Source organism: Phyllostomus hastatus, unplaced genomic scaffold, assembly GCF_019186645.2.
Source record: "Phyllostomus hastatus isolate PE091 unplaced genomic scaffold, TTU_PhHast_1.1 phas_contig_16, whole genome shotgun sequence".
Classification (NCBI taxonomy): Eukaryota; Metazoa; Chordata; class Mammalia; order Chiroptera; family Phyllostomidae; genus Phyllostomus; species Phyllostomus hastatus.
The window spans coordinates 1,668,057-1,693,449 of record NW_025333643.1 but is presented as its reverse complement, the minus strand read 5'-3'; the positions used below and the strand labels follow the sequence as shown (position 1 = coordinate 1,693,449).

At 40.8% G+C, this 25,393-nt stretch overlaps 1 protein-coding gene across 1 annotated transcript; it reads right to left on the bottom strand.

Moving 5' to 3' along the window:
• Positions 1 to 5,517: 5,517 nt before the first annotated feature.
• On the bottom strand, positions 5,518 to 25,256 carry CCDC174 (coiled-coil domain containing 174). The gene is made up of 11 exons (XM_045832418.1): positions 25,119 to 25,256; positions 22,455 to 22,559; positions 21,661 to 21,761; positions 17,303 to 17,361; positions 15,105 to 15,285; positions 12,141 to 12,236; positions 10,552 to 10,694; positions 10,003 to 10,097; positions 9,326 to 9,458; positions 7,290 to 7,442; positions 5,518 to 5,990 (listed from the first exon to the last, which is right to left on the bottom strand). The coding sequence occupies exons 1-11, from the start codon at positions 25,158 to 25,160 to the stop codon at positions 5,692 to 5,694; spliced, it is 1,407 nt and encodes a 468-aa protein (XP_045688374.1). The 5' UTR covers positions 25,161 to 25,256; the 3' UTR covers positions 5,518 to 5,691.
• Positions 25,257 to 25,393: the final 137 nt, after the last annotated feature.

The window sequence follows — 25,393 nt, the reverse complement described above, 5'->3', positions numbered from 1 at the left end:
TATTAGCCAAGGAGTGGAGCTGCATGCATGGCACCCTGATTTCTGCCTGAAGTAAAAAGGGATTTTTAGTCTTAGGTGTACCTGGAAGGGTTCTTAAAAGACACAGACACAGCAAACTGCCAGGGGGACACAGTGGGGCACAAGCAGATCAGGGGCAAGAAGGGGAAAAATTCTGAACTGTCACTGGAAAACCCAAGTGCACTTGACAGGAGCAAAGTTGATGGGGAAACCTGGATATAGATTTAAAAGAAAAGGGCATACTTCCGTGCTTTTCTTGGCACTGACCAGGGAATACGACTTTGGGTAGAAATCATATAGATGTACAAAAACCAAATGAAACAGAGCTCCCTCCGGTTATCTGGTCCTGGCTTTGCTATTTTCTCTGGTTTCTGGCTCTCTCTGGTTTTAATCAGAAATGCTTTGATAAGGACAGTGAGCGGTCCGGAAGGAACTGCATGACTGCAACCTGTGAGCGAGTGGGCTCCAGGCCAGCATGGGCATGAGAGCGAGCCCTCACTCGATACAGGAAAGGAGTGGAGATGGGACTGTGAAAATTAATAGATGCCGTTCCCTCCACTGTCCAGTGCATAAACAGTTCTGGACGGATGCTGGGATTCTTTAGCAGATGAGAAGGCAGGCAGAGCTCCAGAGAGAAGTGGATCTGCGAGTGAGCAGTCAGGCCAGCAGCACACGTCATCAAGCTCAACCTAACTCCTGCAGTCCAGGTCCGACTTACACGCGAGACGGGACCGCACAGTCACCCTCATCCTGGGGCGGAGTTCCCCGGCAAACCACCTGCACCAACCACCAGGGAGATTTACCATGGCACCACAGGCCCTTATGAAGACAGCTCTCCTGGGAAGACCCATTAAGAAACATAAAAATGACCATCCCTTTGACCCAGTGATCTCATTTCTGAAACCGATGCCCCAGGGGATGGTTGAAATGGGAGGGAGGATACTTGGATAAATATCAATGTTGGTTAAATGAAACATAAAGATGCTTATAGCCACTTCATTCCTAATTGTGAAATAAGGCAGCCACTCAACCACTGATCAAGTGTTTGACAATGTATATTAATTTGATGAAATATTAGACAGCAATTAAAAATAACTGAGCTCTTAAATGTGATGGGAAAATACAATAAAATATTTAAAAAATACAAACAACTGAGCTCAGTTTAGAAATAATATTATATGAAAGGAAACCCCCCCCCCAAATGGCATGTTTCCACTGATTACACATCTCATAGAAAACCTGTGTAGATCATAATTGGAAGCGGAGCTATAAAGCCTTATGTCTTTAAGGTAAAGATGACTGTAGAAAGAAGATGGTAAAACACGGGGCCCCTGCAAAGACAGCAGCACTGTTCTCAGACACACGCACGACCCAGGAGACCAAGGCTGGGAGAAGGACCCTTTCTTGTGTTCTCTGGTTTTCATAAGCAACCTCAATGGCCTTCACAGTCTGTGCAGAGGGGAACCTGCACGGGAATCCCCCACCAAGGGACGGGGTGAGGGAGAACCAAGTCTAAAGCTACCCCGCTGCTCAAGTTCAGGGAAGCTTATTTTGATAATGATCAAATACAAATAAACATTACCCCAGGGAAGATGTTTAAAACCAGGCAAAACTGCCACCAGGCAGTTAGGGAGAGTTTGGGAGAAAGTGGCAGGTATAAATGTAGCAGAGAAAGAAGCTGTTTAAATTGAGGATGAAACAGATTATGAACACCCCCATTACCGGACAAACACATTTCTGGCATGAATATATGAATGCAGCCTAGGACTGATTAAGAAACACAGTAACAGAAGATCAATACCAGATCTGGGTGACGGGTTTTCACTGAAAACTACCTTGCTCATTTGATTCCTTTGATTTTCCAGTTTTCCTAGATCTACAGCCATTACACAGTTCGCTCCCCTCCCCTGCCCCTCACACACACACGGTAAATATTAGGTGAGGTGTACCCAATCTTTACAACAAAATGCCTCACCAACCAGTTTGCAAGAGCAGGTGGGAGGACCAAGGGTTTCGTTTTTGCTCACGGTTTTCAGCAGACAACAAATTCTTTCCAATGATCATCACTTGCCTTAGCCGTATAGTTCGTTTTTGGACAGGAACTGCTTGATGTATAACTGACTTAGTTCAATTTACTGACTGGAAACAACTAAACATACACGGAGTGGCTACTGTGTGTTGTATTAACTGCAAAAACCAGTACTCATCTGTTCCACATTCTAAATTCTACTGCCTCATCTGTATGTCACAAGGTCACCGTATTTTGCCGTGTATAATGCACTCCCAGGTACAATGCGCACCCATGTTTTGGTGTGCATTACACATGGGATTATTATACCCATGGTGTGTAATCACCATACCCACGTATAATGCACACCCTTAGTTTTCCCTCAAAAATTTGGGCAAAAAAGTACACATTATACACAGCAAAATGCAGGGTAGCTGAAAACCACCCACAGGCTGCATTATGGCTTTAAGAAATAAATTATACACAAGTCTTTGGCAAATGTATAGCTAAACATAGCAGAAATCTCATGTATATGGATTTAAAGTTTCTCCTTTGGGATTTCTGCAAGCAAACAGAATGATTTATTTAGTCAATTCAAACGAACTGTATAAAAACACACAAAGGCCTGAAGATTAAAATGAAAATAAATATTTCAAAGCAATTTGTGATTCAAAACATTTCACTTAGCTCTACAAAGACATGACTAAGGTGTGTTCATATTTCCTGACGAGGTTTTACCACTACTTGCTCCCAAGATAAACGCAATCATGAGAATATCTTAACTGTTGCACGTACACCTGGAAGAAACCGTCAGCCCCGGAGTTACCAGCGGGAGGGCTACGTGCCGTCAGACCCCAGAGCGAGTGAGAATGAATCACAGGACTCAGGCTGCGCAGTACAGCAGCACTAGACCATGGGTCTGAGCGCCTGGAATGTGGCTGGTGTGACCAAGAAACTGAATTTTCATTTTATTCAATTTAAAACCTGACACTTGGATTCCCTTATTGGCAAACTTTTCAAAAATGGTTAAGTATGTTTGGAACAACTTAGGTATATGAATCTACTCTTTCCATTGTATATTTTGTGAAATCTAAATATGGAGCAAGTATTCCTGATGAGAAATTTTATAAGTAGATATACAGTGGATATTGAAGACTTAGTATGAAAATAAATGTAGAATGTCTCAGTAATATTTTTGCACACTGATTAAATATTGAAATAAAAGTTTATGATAAAATAAATTTCACTTTTAATATGGTTCCTAGAAAATTGAAAATGACACGAAAGGCTTCAGGATGTTTCTGTTGGGCAGAGTGTGGGTCTCAGGTCTGGACTTCTAATGCCATCTGCTGGTTGCACCCTTCCAGATCAGGTGGGTGAGAAAGTTAAAACCAAGTTAACATTTGAAGGCAATGTTAACAGCTGGGCTCACAAAGCACTAAACCATCTGCTGTTAAAAGGGAACTGGAAATTGGTTAAAAGTCTTTGAAATCCTACAGAAAATCTCACTCACAGTTATTAGTTGACCATGACCATGAGCCAGGATGCACAGACTGCCTGTGTCTACCCAAGGTGCTCCAAGCAACAGAAGTTATTTGGTGGCCTCTGCCATGACCACTGGCACCCACACTCATGGGCTTACTGCTGACTAGCTTCCCGCCCCTTCTCCACAGTTCGCCTCGTCCTTCTGTTCTACCTTATGTAAATACATCCTTTCTCATATGTGTCTTCCTTTTTCCTTGTTGTTCTTATGATTCTAGGATAGCTAATATTTTTTTATATCCCAATTTTTCTTTTTGTCTCCTCTTCCTTTGTCCAGTTGGTTTGTAGCTTTAGCTCTCAGATTTAGTGTCTTTGATCCACTTGGAGGTCTTGAATATGGTATGAGGTATGCGTCCAAATTCATTATTTTGCTGGGGATGGTTAGTTGTCCCAGAATCATCTGTTGAAAACACTATTCTTCCCCATTGGAGAGTTTTGGCACCAATGTCAAAAATCAATTGACTATATGGGTTTACTTCTGGACTCTCAAAATTCTATTCCATCGATCTACATGTTTATCCTTGCCAGTACCACTGTGTTGATCCCTTTAGCTTTGTGGCAAGTCTTAAAATCAGGAACTGTGAATCCTCCAACTTTGTTCTTTTTCAAGATTTTTTGCATAGTCTGAGTCCCTTGAAATTCCATATAAATTTTTTTGGATCAGCTGGTCAATTTCTATGAAAAAAAGCAGCCAGGTCAGTTGGTTTTAATGTGTATTTGTTAAGAGGTATTTCCCTAATTAGGCTGCAGAATGACCATTAATAGCTCTGTCAACTTTGCCCAATATGAAGTTTAGAGGTTAAAGTTCTGGGGAATTTGGGATTTTTGTCTAACACTCCTTGAAATTGAAGCAACAAAACTGACAGCAGGTGTTGGAGAGTCTGGAGCAAGCCTGAGCCTAAGCTATACTGAAGTCCTAGGTCTGCCATTTAGATGCCACATGACCTTGAGCAAGTCATTGAACCTCTCTGCACTCCAATTTGCATTCTGTGAGAATGAGGGCACTTACACCAACACCACTGTGCTTTAGGAGCACAAAACACATGCAGCACAAAGCCCAGGGGAAGATCTGCTCTGGCACATCTTACAGGACTCACTGGCCTGAGAGGCAGCCATAGGAGCCTTGGGGCCTGATGGCCAACTCCTACTGCTTGTTGGCAGCTATGAAGGCAGCACGGAGGTGTAGCAGGCACAGGACAGGGATGATACCCAGGCACAGGTAGTCCTTCTGGAGCCCTGCTCACTGACCCATTGATAGGAAAGACAAAGGGATCTACCTGCCCCCCACTGCAGGCCAAGTCTATCCCAGTCAGGCTTCTCAGGTCACATGGCTCCTAAGAATGACAAGGGCCTAGAGTAGGAGTAACAGGAAGGCAAGCAGAGCTGAAAAACTAACCCACACAGCTAAGGGTCTTGCTCTCTGACCAGGTTCAACAGCTTCCACATGTGCCCTAGTCATTCAACACACACTTAGTGCAGGCCCACTGCACATGGCTGATGATAATCATCACTTAGGATAGGATGACAACAAAAGTTACTGACTTCAACTTCAACCTTTCTGGATTACAAAGTTCTCCTCCCTGGTCTGTCTTATAGTTACAAACATTACAGCTCAACAGTCTTCCAGCTCCAGTGTCCTCTCAGAACCTAGATCACTTTGCCTCCCGCACGGGGTCTCCTCATTTGCCAGTTTGATAGATGCTCTATCACTGATCTGGAAGCTGAACCCTTGAAAAAAGATGCTAGATGCTAGCATTTGCAGAAGGAAAGGAAAGGAATACAGTCCTTAAATCTGAGTATGTCATGAGAGCAGTTATGAAAAACAGGATTAAAAGCTCCTCCGTGTCAAATATTACATAATATTTCTACTCTATCGCAGCTTACATGTAAATCCAGATGAATAGTCTCCACACCGATTAGAAAGAAATGAAGAGCCAATTGGCTACAGATTTCCTATGGTATCATTCATTTTGTTCCTTGCTGACAAATCCAAACTGTATCTTCTAAGGAAAGGACAGGAAAAGAAAGTTACAATTCACTCCCTAAAGGTAAGTCATTTTCTCCTCTCTCGGGGAGGAAGACACCATCAACAGTATAGACCCAAGTCAGAATGTTTTTTAAGTTCATGTCACTTGTTTATAATATGATATCATATCGTCCAGAGTTTCAAAAGTGACCGTGGGGGCTTGCGGTGGGCTGCTGGGGGCAGGAATGGATGATGCATTTGAACAGCTGGGGCCATGGCTCTGGCCAGGGTGCTGCTCCGTGTCACTCTGTGCAGGCGCAGGTCTGCTCCACGTCTGGCTACTGGAAGGACCAGTTCTCTTCTGACCCACAAAGTAATCTGATGGTGGGACAAACTCAGGGTCTCTCTCGGCCCGGAGGTCTGACTGCCTCTTCGACCAGTACCCAAAGGAAAAGTCTAGTAAAAATAAAAAAGAGAATTATGAGAACTGACTGTTGAATCAGATGAATTTTTATTGTTATTACTTTTTAATTATTATATGTATTTCTTAAAAACCACCTCAAATTCTCTGGAAAACAAGGACAGCAATAACACAACTATAATACGAGGCACATGTAATGTCTGCAGAAGCACAAGGAATTAGGTTAAGGGAGTGACTACTTCCTGAAGGGCAAAGATTTAAGAAAGGCTCTGTGGAAAAGTCTGGCAGGCTCTGGAAACACTGACAAAAAAACTTTAAAATTAAATTTAAGAGCACTGGCTGGTGTGGCTCAGTGGACTGAGCGCCGGCCTGAAACCCAAAGGGTCGTTAGTTTGATTCCCAATCAGGGCACATGTAAGGGGTGTGCGACAGGCAACCACACATAGATGTTTCTCTCCCTCCCTTTCTCCCTCCCTAAAAATAAATAAATATTTAAAAAAAAATTAAAGCGAAAACTATAGAAAAATTAAACATTCAAATCGTTTGCTTGACATGATGCTATAGGCACTTCCCAGAAAACACAAATGCTGCCCTGTGAGTTCAGATGACACAGTGCAGCCTGTCCGAATCTAAGTGGGTATTTCAGCTCCATTTTTAAGAGCTGCACTCACCAAAGGCACTCACCAATTCGTATACCTTTTACTTTAGTCTTCCGTCTCGTCAGCTCAGACAGCATGAGCTAATGTAGTACTGACACAATCTCTTTCAAAACGGAATAAAATATAGTTGTATTCCGAAGAGAGGCTGCTGTGGGCACCACGGGGTATTTACAGAAAAACCTTACAGAAAATTCCGTATACCCCAGTGAAACCACACATGGGTTCAGGTTAGTACACTAGCATGCAGACCGTTTTGAATGAACACAGCAGAGACTGCTAAAAACACAGAATTCATTAAAATAACAAACCTTCATAAGATGTTAAAAGCAGTCCCTGAGAAATGGCATTCCATGGCTGCAAAACCACAGGGCAGCATGAATTTCGGAAAACTTCCCCAAGCACTTTCAAAAAAAAACCCCAAAACACCTCATCCTTCCAGGTGATGCCTTGTGGACCACAGTCTTTTGTAATCGCCCTTGCTAGTGCTCCTGCTTATAAACAGCTCTGTCTGGGCATCGAGAAGAGACAAGTACGAGGATCTGGAGAATTCCTTAAGCTTCAAATGACCACAAAGACTTGTCAGAATCACACTTGGATCAGGAGAACCAGAAAAATCCCCTGTGCATCAGGCCCACTACTGAACAGATTTTACACCTTGGAGCCTACCCCCCTTACCTTTTCCTCGGTCCCACTCCCGGATGTGCGGCACTCCGGGCCTGGTGTCCTTCCTCTCCTGAACGATGACTTCTACTTTGCTGCTCTGGGCAGCAATGTGTGGAGTCGGCACAGCCTCTGGTTCTGGTGGTAAGGGTCCAATGACATCTCCATCTGTTTTTTTTTTTTTTTGCAAGGGAGTAAGACTTCATTACAATAAAGCTTAAAGCTACTTAATTTTTTTAAAAATAGAACATACCGATCCTGAGAATAGAAGTAAAAGCCAGCATTTATTGAGCCCCTATCATGTCCCAGGCAGTGGGCTAAGAACTTTGTACACAATAGTTCATTTAACTCTGTAACAACCCTTATAAAGTGAGCGCTGGTATTTCTATTTTATCCCCACTTTGTAAATGAGAAAAATTAAGCTCAGAAATGCTCCACAGGTCAAAAGTGGTAAGAACCAGGACTCAAACCCAGGCTGCATAGCATTCAAAGCATCTGCACCCCCAGACCAACCATCGAAGGACCAGAAATCCCCCAGCAATTCAACTGAAGTAAGGGTCTCAGACGAAGCCAGGGGACTCGGGGTGATGAAGAGCTGAAGCCTGGTGACAGGCTGTTGGCTATTCAACTTTGGCTATATTTTAAAGGAAAATGGATTTTTTAAAAACACTGTAGTGACACTCCACAACCTGTGGAAATCACAGATGTTCAGGAGTAGAGCAAAAATAAACAACATGCAGAGTTTAACATGTTCCAGGGAGACAAGTTATATGAAACTAGAAGTTAAATGAATGATTTTCCTATTAAAAAATGTTTCTGGTCTCCTTTCAAAGCTAACTTAAACTTGTGTTCAGAGTTGGAAAATGGCCCACACTTAAGCACAAGGCTTCTGTGAGGGCTGGAGACGCTTCTATAGCCCCTACAACCCACACTCCCCTTCCTCTTTCAGGGGCCAGAATGCCCCAAGTTTCAGCTGGAAACATGGCATCTCCCTGGACAGAGAAGCAGAGGCCAGTCTGCAGCCTCCCTGTGTTCTGGCTGTTGGGATATAAATGCACAGGCTGTGTGTGACTTCAGACTCACATTCTCAAAAGGAAGCTGGGTCCCCTACCCTCTTTCTTCCTTCTTCCAGGCTGCAAAATGAACAGGAGCTGGGGAGCAAGCTTTCACTGTGCAGGTGAGAGCAACCCTCTAGGGCACCGGTGGCAAACACAAGGCCCGAGGGCTGCATCTGGCCCTCCACCTTGTTTTATCTGCCCGGCAACTTGTTTCTACCCAGCAGCAGCACCGAGCTCCTTGCCTCTAGTTAAGGAGCAGTTACATTTATACAGTCCTAAAATTACAGTCGGCCCTTTGAAGGCAACCGTGAGGCTGATGTGGCCCCTGGTGAAAATGAGTTTGACACCCATGCTCTAGGGAATGGCAGAAACAGCAAGACAGGAGGAAGCTGAAGACTGGATGGCCCTCTGGAGCAGAGCCGGGACACCTACCACCTCTGAAATGTTGAAAGAGAGAAGCAGACTTCCCTCTTGTTTGAGGCCTTCTGTGAAGGGGTCTCCCTGTCATAGCAATTTAGCCCAGACCAGCAAAACTCACACAGTGAACTAGTTTGAACACAATACTCAACAGTGTTTCCAAGTGTTTCAACAGTCATTCCGTAAACTCATACTGGCACCTGTAAATTTTTCATTTTATTATCTGACTTTGTAAGTATATGTCTTCTTTAAAATAAATTAACATATAATAATCAACAAAAACTGTACTCACAGCATGAAAAAAGTTGTGTACGCATGTACACAACTGCACTAAGTCTGAGTTACTATGAAGAGACACAATGTACTGTCAGTTTCCTCATCTATGACCTAAAACTATCCCCTGGGGGTCGTTCCATGTCACTCTGGTCATCCAAACTGCTCCTGGCAACACCTCGAAGGTGCTTTCTTAGAGAACAGAACCAAACGGTTAATTTCAGATTGCCAGCATTATTTCTGAGACATCAGGGGAACTAAAATTTTTCTCTCTGAAGTTTATGAATTTGAGCCACAACACACCTTTATTTCCTTCCTCTGATCCATCATCTTTTGATTTTTTCATCTTTTTTTGTCGGAGTTTAGCAAGTCTTGCTTCTAACATAGCTTTTCGCTTTTCTTTTATGTTTTCTCGTTTTGTTCTCTGGTCTGTTGTCTGAAGAAAACAGAGAATTAGAAAATTATTTGCTTTAAGGCAAATTCATAATATTTCTGTTTAAAAGGATGAAATAATTAAATTTATTGTAAAAATAGACTGACTGATGTTCATGCCACCTCTGAGGAGCTACCCTTGAGATCTTCAAAACAAGATTCAGAGAGCCCTCTTACACAAGCCCTCTGACGTTCCGTGAAGCTGAGTAAGTGTTTGCAGAGCATCCTGGAAGGTTTAACGTTCAAAAAAATCCCAACCAATTCTGTTTTACTTTTTAATCCCATAAGAACTTTCTATTTTCTTACTCAGGCCACTTTGTAAGTATATTTGAAGACAAATTGAAAGTTATATAGGTTACTTCTGAGCAGCTATAATCTTACAGTTTAAAACACCAAAATAATATGGTTATTACCATTATGACAACTATACTTGCATTCTGAATATCAATTTAAATTTCTAATTAATTTACTAAATTTTTTTGCCACATGGTCCAACAAAACCAACTGCTCAAATCCTTCTTGACATCAATTCTGAATTTAATGTGTACCTGTTCACGCAGCATCTCTAAAGTTTTCATTTGCTTGTTTCTTAACTCTTTATCTCGGGCAAAGGCAAAATATCCAACACCAAGTTGCCGGGCCTCTGAAAGAAGTCAAAATTATATGAGAGATTACAGATTTCCCTGGTTAGTAAATAATAACAAGAAATTTCGCTAATAATAAAAAAAATATACAGTATTATTTGGCACAAGTTTTTAAAAAAGGGGAAAAAGGCAGATAAGAAAAAAAGCAAGTTAGGAAGTTTCATCCTGTTTGCCAAATGATAAACATAACAGAAACTTATTCGTTTTCAGTCACTGCTGTCTCCGCTCCTCTCGGGGAACACACTCATGGACTAACAGACCCTCTGTTAGGAACACATTCCCAATATGAGTATTGTTTAGGCTATGAAGTGAACAAAGGGGACAGTTTCAATTTCCAAAGCAGAATCTTTTATTTCTACTGGAGAACTGCTACTTCATGAATGAATGCTTCCCTTTACGCTTACCATCAGTTCAAGATAAAAACATGAATTAAAAGCTGCAAGATGATCATACCATTTTCACGAATATCTTCATAATGTATGGGCCCCATTGGCCTTTTCAGGGCCTCCCGTTCTTCTTCCTCCCATTGCTGGCGCTGAAGTTCTTTTCTCATATCTTCAGATAGCAAGGTTTTTTCATTAGCAGGACTAACAAAACTAGTAGGAGAAAAAAGCAAAAACTATCTTTAGATAAGAGCTATGAGACAGCAAGTTGGATCATGAATAAGTAACTCTAACTGATAAAGAGGACAGTTCCCTATAGAAAGTTTCCGCCCCACCATACCACTGGGAAAAAGTAAAAAATATTTTCACCTTTCTTAGGTCAAGCAGCCAACTTGTTACATAAGCATAATGGAATCTTGTCTGCACTCAAGACAGACAACTTTCCTACCCACCCTGGTCCTCAGCTGAAGGGAGGGAGGGCGCCCAGGCAGGGCGGAGGGAATACAGGCCTCCTCTGGCTGGTCTCCCGTGCAGGGCCGAGGAGGCTGCTAAGGCTGTGGCCTGGCCAGCACCTTGTGCTCTACTGGCCAGCTTAGGGATTCTGCATGTCATCCTTTGTGCCAAGCCCAGGCCCACCTAAACCTGCAGGTCTTGCGAAAGGTGGCACTTCTCCCAACATTTTCTACACAAAAGCTGCTCTTGGTGCGAGAAATTTTATTCCCTGGGATGTTTAGCAAGTCACCTCTTAGATGTCTTAGGCCCCGCAGGAAAAATATCTAGCTATAAGGCCCTTACTTCAAAATGCAAAGACATATAACAAAAAAGTTAGTAAGCTAACTGCCTCCCTGCCCCCATTTGTTGTGGGATAATCAAGTGTATATTCTTAAACACCATTCTCCACAGAGGTTTGCTGGTTGGTTTGGTATAGCTTATTTGTTATTCTGCAATTAGAAATCCTTTGAAGTACAGGCATACCTTGCTTTATCACGTTCTGCTTTACTGTACTTTGCAGATACCATGTTTTTTACAAATTAAAGGTTTGTGGCAATCAAGCACCAAATAAGTTTATTGATGTCATTTTTCCAACAGACTTAGATGACAGTTGACATTTTTTAGCAATAAAGTATTTTTGATTACTGCTTTTCTTTTTAGACAAAAAATGTATAATTAGACATAAAAAATTAAGGTATGTACACAGTATTTTTAAATTAATGTATGTACACTGCTTTTCTTTTAGACATGATGCTATTATACACTTACTAGACTACAGTAGAGTGTAAATGTAACTTTTACATGATATGGGAAACCAAAAACTTTGTGTAACTTGCTTTATTGTGATACTTGCTGTATTGTGGTGGTCTGGAACTGAACCCGAAATACCTCCATGGCACGCCTGTAAACAGACGTAGCTCCATCTCATTCATTCTAGTAGCTACATGATCTGGATCATCCATTCAGGTTGCTCCCTGAGTGTGGATTATGTGTGTATGTGTATGCTAAGTATGAATAAGTGCTTTAGCAAATATTAATTTCTTATCAATTAAAAAAGGTCTCCTTCTTGGAGCACCAAACATAATTAACTCAAGACAACTTTGCCCACAAAACTATCCTGTGTCTGCATTTCAGGCCTGGACAAAGCTTTGCATATAACACACTTACAGCCTTCCCTGAAGATTTTTATCCATCTCCAGCAGATGTGGCAAATCCTTTTTCATGCAGCGCCGGGATCGCCCTAAAGAATCCACATAATCCACCCTGAAATAAAAGTGGGAAGATGTGAAGGCTCTCTACACAACCTGTGGTTCCCTAAGCCAGGAAGTCAGCGCACAGTAAAAAATTAACGTAGGCCTCACACCCAAGAACACTCCTCAACCTGAGAGACCACTAACACTGACAAGAACGTGCTTTTTAAAGTTAAAAGTTGACACACAATAAACACACTGCCCTTTATTAAATCTTAGTTTTAGAAACTGTAGAGAATGATCAATCATGCATGTCTCTGATTTCAAAGATAAATACCCATACCCATCCTTGCTGCAGCATCTCAGAACCCACTTTAATCAGTTCTGGACAACTCCAAATAGCTTATCAGCATCATAATAACTGTGCTTTGTACCAGACTCTCAATTTTCCTGTCTTCCCAAAGAAGACACTTTATCCTTTCCTTTGTTTCTTCTAATTGGTACAATTCTTCCCAAAGAATTAGAAATTTATTTCTCAATAAAGTCACAGTATCTGGGGACTCTTTTTAATTAGGAGGAAGGCAACATCTCATCAGCAGCCCAGTCTGCTATCTTTTACCCTCAGTTCTTCTTTCCTAATCCTTGCCCAAACCAGACAGTAGGTAGGGAGGGAGCCAGGTAGAGCAAAGCAAATGAAATACTCAGACTTTTCACAACAGGTAACATGGACAGATTTCCATTGGAAAATATTTCATTTGCATTATGATGACACAGATTTTTTATTGTTTAAATTATGGGCAGGGAATTTCCCACAGCCTTTAGCAGGGTACTTAAAAACACAGAAAGGGGCCAGTACTACTTGTGGACTAACTCAAGGTCAGATTCCCATGTATGTGACTTGGCTTTTGTTAAGATTTCTTTCCTCTCCCACGTGCTGATTCCAGTGTCAGCCCACAATTTAAAAACAGAATGTATGGGAATCCACTGCTGGAGTCCTAAAGCTGATTACCACAAGAAATAAAACTCCAACTGCAGAAAGCAGTTTATTTTTTTCCTCCTTTTCTTCTTCTTCTTTTTTTTAATGCATGAAGAAAACCATCTAGCCAGATGGTCTAAGTAATTATTTACAGTATTTTTGCAGAAACATTTTCCACCACCTGGAATTTAACTACCGAAAGGATTTTACAAGCAGTTACAATTCTGGAGCCTAATTTAACAACACAAAAGAAGTGTCAGAACTGCTTGCAGTGTGTCTTCCTTCACCATATGATGGCATGTGACACCTTCAATTGCCCTCCAAACTCTTCAAATCACTGACAAATTGCTTGTAATCCTACAGGTATTAATAAGAAAACAAAAGACACTAAACCTTTCAAAGGAGTTGAGGTTTTGGCTATGAAAAGCAATTACAGGCTATTCTGCTTCTGAAGAAGGCCCCCAAAACAGATCCCATCAAAAGAGAAGTGGCAAGGCAACTGCTCTCTGTAATCAGCAGTCACTGAACAAGCCCTCAGGGAAACAGTCAATCGGGGTACCACACCCTGAGTCTCACGCAGGAGAGCTCCGTCACGTCATCTCCAAAGAGCGCTGGGGGAAGCTAAGGCGCATGCCCATGAAGAGCTTAACTAACAACAGCATGCAGGATGTTAAAAGTACCAAAAGTTTGCCTCAAATCTTTCTCTGTTCATGAGGCCAATCATATGTCAGTGATAAAGAAGAGGTAAGAGCCAAAAGAGTGGGACAGTTAAGCACTACCACAGCCCAGACGAGGGAGAATCCCTCTGAGTGAAGACGCGCTGACAGGAGAGGCTGCAATGCAGGTGCTTCCCTCCTGGTTGCGTACAGCAAGCATGCAGCCAGATAACCCACCAGATAACCCACCCCAACGTGTGAGGGGCATGGTGTCTGCGCTCCTCAGTAAGGACTGTTCTCTTCAGCTTATAAATGACTCCTGCCCACTGGGCCCAAGGCTGACATAAGTCAACAAACACTGCAAACAACCTCAAGCAGTTCCTGACAAAGACGCCGTGATGAGGAGGGTGTCTGAGCCCTGCTGGGAAGAGGGTGGGCTCCGCACAGGCGGAGGCTGGGCAGGCGGAGTCAGTTACTCCCAGGGCATTTTCACAGCATCAGTGCATCTCTACATCATTTTAAGCACTCGTGTACAAGTTTCTAAACCACGTCTTACAGAGAGAAAATCATCAGAATGGAATTTGCATTCTGGTCTCTTATTGAAACACTGGTCTCTTTATAAGGAAAGTTTGGTTTCCCCATTATTCGCCTAATGTAGGTAAAATTCAGATAATTTCAGTAATAAAGATTTACAAAATATCTACTTGTACTCTGCAGACAGCAGTTTCTTGGATATTCTAAAATACTCTTACTTCCTGAATTACTTCCTGAAGGAAGCTTAAGGCAGACGATCACAAGCAGGCACAGCCATCGCTGCTTTCCAGGTGAGGGATGTGAGCCCCAGTTTGGTGAGGAACTTAACCAGGTCACACTGCTGGGGAAAGGCAGAGCTCATGCCATCCAGGGTCAAGGTCCATACTGCCTGCATTCCACTGCCAGAAAATGCGACAGCCAGAGTAGGCGACTGGAAGAGAGATCAGCACTACCCGGACAAACTACTCTCCGTGAAGTCTGAATGCGGCCGTGGCTAACAGAGGGACATGCTTCTGCCCAGACAATTCGTTCACATCAACAAAACAGGCGTCTCAATGCCCCCTGCACAAGAGTTCAATCTTTATTTGTAATTATTTCTTCATTGGAGCTACTGTTTCTCTATCTGTAAACCCAAATCGTATTAAAGTAGAGTCTCAAAAGAAAAAAAACCTGAAGATAAAGAGAAATGGTTTGATAACAACCAACAAAATCACTCTTAAAAGGTAAACACAAGCCTGACAATGTTAACATGATTAAATCACATAATATCACCAACCATTCTTCACTGGGGTCCTGGGGAGGAGGTATATCTTTTTCAGAAAGATTGTCGTCGTCATCATCTTCTCTTTCTTCTGCCTTCCTAGAACCTCTATTGGCACCAAACGCCTCCATTTCTTTGTGTTTGTCTATGATCTTCTGTGTGAAATCCACAAGGTACATATCCTCCACTTCTTCATCTAGGACATAAAAATCAACTGTCAGATTCTTGACACCAAAGAAGAAAACCACACATGGAACTGATATGAAGCAGTCACGTTCCTCAGTGGGTGGCTCCATGCCCCTGACGATGTGCTAGTCGATGACTCCACCCCTGCCACACTTACAAAGACGGAGCCACCTCAGGACTTGCTGGGGAAGCTATAAATAGGCCACTGGAAAAAAGACCATGCAAAAAATCTTTAAAAAGCCTGAAGTTTTCTGCTGCCTTGTCAATAATACACTGAGTCAGCAATACTCTCTCAGAATGTAATTTTAAGATAAAAAAACCATTTGATTTCAAGAGATTCACACATTCAATTACATAGCACAAAAGTAGAACTGCATTTTTCTCCTGTTGTCAGACCAGAACAATAGGTCTTGGCTGTTACAGGGAACACAACTCTCTAATCAGGTGAGCTGTGTAACTTAATCCTAATTCTACTGTTGTGATCTGTACATGTTTTAAGGGTCAGAATATAGGTAAAAAAAAAAAAAGTAATTTAAATTCTTTTTGATCTAATGAACACCACTTTCAGACAAGACACGCTTCTGAGATCTGCAGGACATACAGAGATGTGCAAGGTGCTAACTGCCCTCAGCGCTTATGATCTCCTTGAGCTAAACATATACTGAAAAGTTAAAAAGCAATCCATGATTTCATTTGATTCCAGATGTCTGATGTATTCACAAATAATGTTTATGTGAAGTTTCTCTGTGAGGGATTTAAGATACAGTCACTTCAGTCTTTTTGTCTGAGATGGAGCAGATATTAGGTTCCCCATTGCCAGGTGCTGGTGTTACCCCACTGTGCAGCGTAGAATAGCTGAAGCTCCAAATTTGCTCAAACATGTAAGCCCAATATGCCTATCAGGAGGCGGGCCTGCGGTTCAGACGGGACCAAACCTCTCCGTCTAGAGGCATACTGTTGTGCACCTGAATCCTATATTAACAAAACAAGTTTGAATCAAAAGAGAAAAGACTTGAAATTTTTTAATAAAGGTTTTCCCACACAATTTTTTTTAAAAGCCACAAAATGGCTCAAACAGGAAAGAGATGCACTTCCCCAGAGCTGAGTTATAAGACCACATAATATAGAGCCCACCTAGTTAATGGCTACCCTGCTGCTTCTTCAGGAAGAACCGCCTCTCCTCATGGTCCCTAGCTTTCAGAGTACCTGACGTTTCCATGCGGGGCTCCCCACCAACCGGGAACATGCCCCTGCTGTCTGGGAAGAGAGAGCTTGGCTGGGTGGGCAGCCCACAACTGGGGTCCAGCCTGCGTCTATACTGCTGTCTCGCTGACCCCTTTCCCGGCCCCTTAGGCCCAGCCATACATTTGGCCCCCTCCTCCCTCTGCTGATCTGCTCCCACCACTCCCCCCTGCAGAATCCCTTTCTCCAACTGTCCAAAGCCTGTGAGACCCCTATTGGAGCCTGTCTTCTCCCTAAAGACTTCCATGTATGCATTCTTTGTAAACTGCTTTATAAATGCTCTTCTATTGTTCTCTAGCTGTAGCTTGGGTTTTCTTCCTCTGGGCAGGGGTAGGGGGTGGGTATGAGGAAAGTGGTATCTCTTATTATTATTATCATTAAAAAGCAAATCATAGACAAAACAGAAAACAGGGAAACAGAAAACCATAATGCCTCTCAGTTTTTACACAGCTGTAATTGTTCATAACTGTGGCTTATTTAGACCTTGTTTCCTAGCTTTGCTTTGCTCTGCACCACTTCGCTCCACTGAGGACCCGCCCCCTCCTGAGAGCAGAGGATCTGGCTTATATTGTACTTGCTTGGCCCCTCACAGCACCCCACACACACACCCGACATCCACTGGGACAAGTGAAAAATTATTGCCAATTTTCTTGTCTTTGACACAGAAAATAATCAGTTTGATTTTTTAAATGTCTCCTTATTCTTTCAGTTATTAACAAATAATGAAATATCACAGAGCTGTATGAATTATAGAAAACAAAGCATAAATAATTTTTATTATTTACCTATAAAGTCTCCTTTAGTCATTTTTTCATATAATTTAGCTTTTTCTTCCAATTTCTCCCTTGGAGAAAACAAGAGAAGTGTTAGAAATGTCTTATTAACGGCCACCCCTAAAAAGACTGCTCCACCCTTGGCTCCATTACTGCTATCTTCCCAAGAGCTCCAGCCTGATGATGAGACAACCCTAACTACAGCTGACCACCCCACCCCAAGGAGACCCCAGACCCAGCCATGCCTGCTTTGTATGCCTGCTTTGCTAAATGTAAGCTCTATGAGAGCATGGCCTATGTTTCCCTTGTTCATGACTATATCCCAATACCTAAAACAATACCCGAAGCATAGCAGGCACTCAATCAGTTTTTAACTGAAAAATAAATGAACGAATGAAGATTCTAACTTAATTTAAATGCCAAATGCAACTTAAGTACCCCAAAGAGAGAACGATGTCCAAACATAAACATTTCCCATTTGCAACCTTCCAAGCAGATCACCAAATTCGATGCTAACTCTTGGCACTAGTCTTTTCAGACAAGGGTTCCTGATCTGAACAAACAGGAACAAAGCTGGAGGCATCATGTTCCTTGATTTCAAACTATATTACAAAGCTATAGTAATCAACACAGCATGGTACTGGCATATAGACACACACATAGATCAATGCAACAGAATTGAGAGCACAGAAATAAACCCACACATATACAGTCAAGTAATTTATGACAAAGGAGCCAAGAATACACAATGGGGAAAGGGAAGTCTGTTTAATAAACAGTGTTGGGAAAACTGGACAGCCACACACAAAATAATAAAACTGTAAAACTCTCTAACACCACGCACAAAAAACTAACTCAAAATGAATTAAACACTCAAATGTAAGAGCTGAAACCATAAAACTACAAGAAAAATGGTGGTAAGCTCCTTAATATTGGTCTTGGTGATGATTTTTTAGATTTGATACCAAAAGCAAAAGTAAACAAGAGGGACTACATAGAACCAAAAAGCTTCTGCACAGCAAAGGGAACCATACACAAATTGAAAAGGCAACCGATTGAGTGGGAGAAGATATTTACAAATTGTATATCTGATAAGCAGTCAATATCCAAAATATATAAAGAACTCATACAACTTATTAGCAAAAAACAAAAAACAAAAAAACACCAAATAACCCAACTGAAAGATTGCCAGAGATTTGCAACAACATGGATGGATTTTGAGAATATCATGCTAAGTGAAGTAAGTCAGAGAGAAAAAAAAAATCAAGAACCATATTTCACTTATAAGTGGGATATAAAGCTGAAAGCAATGAATGAACAAGAAAAACAAACAAAAACTCATAGACACAGACAACAGTAGCAGAGGGAAGAGGATGAAGGGGTAGTAAAGGGTAAAGAGGGTCAAATTTAAGGTCACAAAAGAAGCTTTGACTTTGGGTGGTGGGCGCACGATGTAATATACATATGATATATCAAAGAACAATACACTTATAGCTTATACATAACATCATTAACCACTGTCGCCCCAATAAATTTAATTTTTTAAAAAATGACAGAAGATCTGAATAGACATTTTTACAAAGAAGATATACAATGGCCCCTAAGTACCTGAAAAGGTACTCAACATCACTAATCATCACGGAAATGCAAATCAAAACCACAATGAGATACCGCCTCACACCTGTTAAAATGTCTATTATCAAAAAGACAAGAAATAACAAGTGATGGAGAGGATATGGAGAAAAGGGACCCCTTGTACACTGTTGGTAGGAATGCAAACTGGTACACTAAGGAACACAGCATGGAGGTTCCACAAAAAATTAAACACAGAACTACCATATGATCCAGCAATTTCACCTCTAAGTATTTACCCAAAGAAAATGAAAACACTAAATTGAAAAGACGTATGTACCCCTACGTTTACTGCAGCATTGTTTACAATATAGCCACGCCATGGAAGCAGTCTAGGTGCCCACTGATGGATGAGCGGATGGAGAAAACGTGACGCACACACAGTGGGATACTGTACGGCCACAGAGAAGAAGGATGTTTTTCCCTGTGCAGCAACACGGACGGACCCTGAAGGCACTATGCTAAGTGAATTGAGTGAGAGAGAAAAAGACAAATACTGTATGATATCACTGATAGGTGGACTGTAAAACAAAAACAAAATGAGTTTGTACATACAGAGAACACACTGGTGGTTGCCATAAGCAGGGGGTGAAGGTGGGAGAAATAGGTGAAAAGGCTCAAAAGTTACAAACTTCCAGTTACAAGATAAATTAAGCCCAGGATGTAATGTGCAGTATGGTGATTATAGCTAATAATACTGTACTTCATGTTTGAAAGCTGTTTAAAAAGTAAATCTTAAAAGTTCTCATCGCGAGAAAAAAAATTGTACCTATATAAGGTAATGGATGCTAACCAGACTTACTGTGATCATTTTGCAATATATAAAATATTGAATCAATATGTTGTATACCTAAAACCAATGTTATACGTCAATTATTTCTCAATAAAAATTTTATATATAATTTTTTAAAAGATTATTGCATCCTTCAGCAAAATTACAATTCTGAGAATATGTCCATAGTGAGAAAGAAGTCTCAAAGTTAACATACCTTTAAGTAAAATTTCATGTCAGTTGGGGACAGGTCAAACACTAAGAAAAACAATCCCCAAAATATGGTAATATTCTGCCTTTCATTTTCAGACCCAAAAGAGCTGAGTAACTCTTGCAACCACTGTTTCCAACTGCAGAGTTTTATCAGGCAGTGGACCCAAAAGCACACGTGGCGCAGTCCTGAAAGACATGAAAACTTGGGTTCTAAGTCCAGGGCGATGCTACAAATAGGGGGAGCACACTTCTTCACAGAGGAATGCCAGCAAATAAATGAAATGAAAAACAATGAAGATGGAATGCCGAAACTAGAAAAATCATTATTTTGAAATCATCAAAGTAGTAAGTGATGAGTGGCATGACTCATTAGTGAGGTCAGCACCAGTGTGTTGGTAGACGGGATAGTCACACATCTCATGGTTTCCCTCCGTAGACCACTATTAACTACAAATGGGGAAGAGCGCCCTTATAGCAGAAAAATCTAGCAGGCCGACCTTAACAAGGGATCAAACTTATTATTACCAATAACAACTGAAACTGACAATATAAACGTCCCAAGGTGATTCAATGGGAAGGACATATTATCACCTACATGGTATTTTTATCAAAAGTAGTTAACATGATTCTTATTAGATTTTGGGAGCCCACGGAAATAACTGGCCTGGACTCTTGAAAAATATCAATAGCATAACAGACAACAAAAAGGCCAGGGAATTGTTCTAAAGTAAGAGACTAAAGCAATACAACAAAACAACTTAATACGATGAGTAACCACTGACTGAAGCCCAAAAACAACTTTAAAGGACATAATTATACCAGGATAAATGGTGAAATTTGAATACAAACCGTATAACAGATAATACTATTTTCTGTGGTTACATAGAAGAATGTTCCTGTTCTTAGAAGATATATGCCAAAATATGTAAAGTATCATGATGCACAACAAAGTTACTCTATGCACACACGAGACAGAGGCGGGGCATGTTTATTTGCGAATTTAGGTGAAGAGTATTAGAATGCTCTTTGTACTCTTCTTTCAATTTGTTGAAGTTTTTCATATTACAAAGTTTGGTACAAAATTTGGTTTCTAAACGCTGATATCATACCACCTAGCCCAGAACCACACTCCCATATACTTCTTAAACACTTGTTGATAATCTTAGTGCCAAAAAGAGGCTCAAAGTGGGACTCTGTCTCAATTTTATTTTTTTAAAGATTTTATTTATTATTTTTTTTATTTTTTAAGTAGACATTCATTTTTATTTTTTAAAAAATTACTTTATTGTTCTTCAATTACAGTTTTTTGCATTTTCTCTCCACCCCTCTTCCCCGCCCTATTTATTTATTTTTAGAGAGAAAGGAAGCGAGGGAGAATGAGAAGGACAGAAACATCAGTGTGTGGTTGCCTCCCATGTGCCCTCCACTGGGGACCCAGCAGCAACCCAGGCATGTGCCCTGACTGGGAATCGAACCAGCAACCCTTTGGTCCTCAGGCTGGTGCTCAATTCACTGAGCCACAACAGCCAGAGCTGTTTCAACTTTAAACTGAAGTTGAGTCTTATCTTCTTCTAAGATTGCAAATACATCTGCAAATTACATTATTTTTAGAGTATATTTTATATTTACAGAACATTCTGCTAGAAGGATGATAAAAATTTATATTGCAAGCCACAAAGAGTAAAAGGTGAACTTCCATTTCCTGGCTTGGGTAACTGCAGTGGTAACCACACTGATCAGAGTCCAACTTTACCTGGCTTTGTCTAACGTTTTCTGTTCCTCTATCTTCTGTTCTGTGTCCTTCTCGGCTCGACTTGAAACTCCTGCATTCTGTTTGTTCCAGATACTTGGTTTCTGGAGAATAATGTAAAAAGACAAAACAGAGCCTCCAAATGACTGAAAAGCACCTCTACTTGTACATCAGGAAAAAAAAGACACCATTAGATCTTATGAATCAATGGAGATCACTAGATCTTCTGACATTCAACTTATGTCCTGCAAATAGTGTGTACATGGCAAAGCTGGAGCTGAAAAGAAAAGCCCTAAGCCATATAAAGAATTTCTTTATACAACTGCATAGGGTTACTGCTTGATCTTTTATCTCCCGAATGATCCAAGACTATAATGCAAATATACATATTACAGATAATTACTAACAGGCACCATTATCTATAAAACTGGAAAACCATTTATATAACTCTTAAAGACTCTGATATTTTTTGCTGTATTTCTATACTGTTTGTCTCTGTTTGGATTTATAACACCTATGTAACTAGATAATCTTCCATGTGAATGTAACAAACCACTTACTAATAGAATGCACTTTTTCAAAAAAAGTGCCAATTAGAACATTAAGATATGCTTTTAAATAATCTTACTAATTTCTATTTTAATACTGAAGACATCTCATGCAGATGTTCAAATACAAGACAGGGATTTTTCCTTAATACTTACATGTAGCAGATACCACAGACATTTTCAAAGACCTAAGTATGATATAATTCCCCACATTTGGAATCAATGGAGATAATCAGATCTTATTTTTACCTTATTAGTTGTTTTTGGTTTTCCCAAAACTCCAGAATCTTTTAGAAGTTTCTCTTGTTTGAATTCTTCTTGTTTTCGAAAGAGTTCAGCCTTAAGGTCTACCAACTAGAATATAGCAAATAAACAAAAACACTTATTCAATTCTATGAATGAATGGATTTCTAAGTTATTGTACAGTGATCCTTTACCTATCACAGGAGTTAAGTTCCAGAGACCCCCACGATAGGTAAAAATCCTCGAAGTAGCAGCATTATATTTATTTTATTATTTATATATATGTTAAGGCTTTGTAAACCCTTTCCACACTCCTATTAACCTTTCCCACACTTTTACAAACACTTCATATGGTCTTAAACACTTTCTACACTCTTAAACCTATGTAATTTTAACAACATATAAAATTCTATATGGGTACTCACCAGCGAAGTATAGTCGTCCCTCACTATATTGTGGTTCACTTATTACGGATTCACTGTAAACCTGAGATACAGTGAAGTCACAATAACTGGACCGTGATATAACGAGGGACAACTGTAATTCTCAAAGCAACATTCCAAGTTCCTATAAATGGACAAAAATGGATGCAAAACTAAATGTTTACATGTAGAATCCAGTAAAAAATAAAACTAAGTCATATTCATTCTGTCTCTGTTGGAAATGTATTTCTGCTCTAACTTTATACACTCAAAGGCTTCCTTCTGGGCAAAGGGAAACTGACAGAGCAAAGTCAATGATGTCTGTATCTTTCAGAATCAAATTCAACTAGCATTGTTAAACACCTGTCTGACTGGCACTGCACTGGCTTTTTCCTATGGTATAATCTAATTTAATCATCACAACTTATTATTTCTACAGAGAAATGTTTTTGTTTAGCAACTATCTGCCTACCCAGTGTGTGCCTGGTGTTTAACACTGAAGAATAAGACACAAACATGAATTAGACATACTCCTGTCTCACAAGGAGCCTACAGTCTAATAACAAAAGTAACCTACAATACCAGTAAGGAGTAATAAATGCTGTAAGGGTAGTAAAAATAGCATAAAAATTCAGGTAAGGGGGCATTTCCTTCTGTTCAGAGTGATGAGAAGCAACTTTGAGCTGAACCTTAAAAGTTAGGCAGATTTCAACAGCTAAAAATAAAGTTGAATGAGTGAATGATAAGAAAGCTTCCTAGTTTGTTTTAATGTGTTTCAGAAACTCTAAGTTTAACTCCATCACAGGGTTCAAGAACAGGAAAGGCCAGGGTAAAGGAAATAGGACAACTGAGTCAATACCCATACCTAGCAAACAGCTGTATCAGTCACAGGTTATAATGGCAGTTTCCTTTTTAAGAATCTGACACAGATGCTTATACACATGGGCTTTTGTAAATCATAACTTATAAAGGCCAGTAGCATGGACTGACTTTTCAGGGAAATCAGAATGACTGACTTCAATGATTTCTACTTTGAAAGAAATTAATTTAAAAGTAGCCTTAGCTTGAATAATGCAAAGGGCAGTTCATCCCAGGACCTAATATTTTAAATTTAATAAAAAATTTTAAAACCATTCACCTTTTCTTGTAAGCTTTTTTAATCACATCAATTTTCTACCCACACACTTTCCTATTCTACAACAACTTCTTAATTTTAAAAGGAAGATGCTCAGAAAATTGTCAATTCCCAGATGACATTCCTATTGTGATCACTGCTAATTTTAACCTGTTGGAATAGGACAACTTTAATATTTGTATCTTTTTGGTTCTTAATCCTCAAACATAATAATTAGTACCATTTTTCAGTATTAGATGAGGAAAAAGGGTTCAAATATTGGGATACTTAGATGTTTTCCTTGTACTTCCCTTGTATCCTAATACTCTGCAGTAATTCAAGATTAAATCAAAAGTTAGGCAATTTGCTTTGACATAATGAAAAAGGCAGTCAGACTGAATGAGCCGGCTCCATCACTAACAATTCTGTGGGTAAGCTGGGGAATGTCGCTTCACCTTTCTGAGCGTCTTTTTTGTTATGTATAAAATGGGGATATTACTAGCACCTACCTCCTAAGTAGTTGGAGTCAAAAAGATAGTGCATATAAAGTGCTGACACAACTAAGAACTCAGAACGGGTTTTCTTCCTAGAAGTAGCTAACTACAAAACAAAACAAAACAAAAACCGCTTGCAGCCCGTCAGACCTGACAGCTCCCAGGCACCGCATCATCCTATGGGTGCATTAACAATTGTTTAGTTCCCGGCCGGGAAAAATGTCACACTCTGACGTTTCGGATAGCAGAACAAGGAAGGGGAATTTGTACGCAAAGCAAGCACAGGAGGTAGTTCCTTCATGATCGATCGTAAGGAAAACCAGGCTAGCAAGGAGGCCTGGACCGGCTGTCACAGAGGAAGGCAGGAAGATTCCGAACCGGGGAAAGACACCAGGTTCAGGTCCGTGTCTGAGGGAGGAAGCCCAGTCCAGGTGCATGTCCAAGGGGAAAAGCCAAGTTCAGGGTCCTGTAGGTAAGAAAGTTGGTCCAAGTTCCCGTCTGAGAAAAGACAAGTCAGGGTTCCTGTTTGAGGGGAAGCCAGGTCTGGGTCCCCGGTTAAGAAACAAGGTAAGCCAAGATTCTTCTCTGGTGGGGGCGGAAAAAACTTGGAGCTCGTAGCATCATCTATACCCGCACTCACCGAGGAGGCCGTGACGTCCAAAGGCTTTTTCCTGCGGTCCATGATCAAGCAAGAGTCTCCCGGTCCAAGATAAAACCTTCACAAATCCCCGCAGGTTTCTTTTGCCTGCTTCCGGCGCAACTGGAAGTATCTATTTTGATAGCGACGCTAAGTTTGCGACACTAGTGCCATCTTGAGAAGGTCGTGATGCGGTGCCGATACGTTTGCCACCATTTTAAGAAGGTCAGAGTGCCCAGGGTTGAAGGTAGACGCTAAGGCATCTTGGAGAGGGCGGA

Coding starts and splice junctions, on each gene's coding strand:
- CCDC174 (XM_045832418.1), bottom strand. CDS start 25,160: ATGGACCGCAGGAAAAAGCCTTTGGACGTCACGGCCTCCTCG. Junction 10,098..10,551: donor TGAAGATATTCGTGAAAATG/GTATGATCATCT, acceptor GACTTCTTTCAG/AGGCCCGGCAACTTGGTGTT. Junction 9,459..10,002: donor TAGAGATGCTGCGTGAACAG/GTACACATTAAA, acceptor TGTTTTCTTCAG/ACAACAGACCAGAGAACAAA.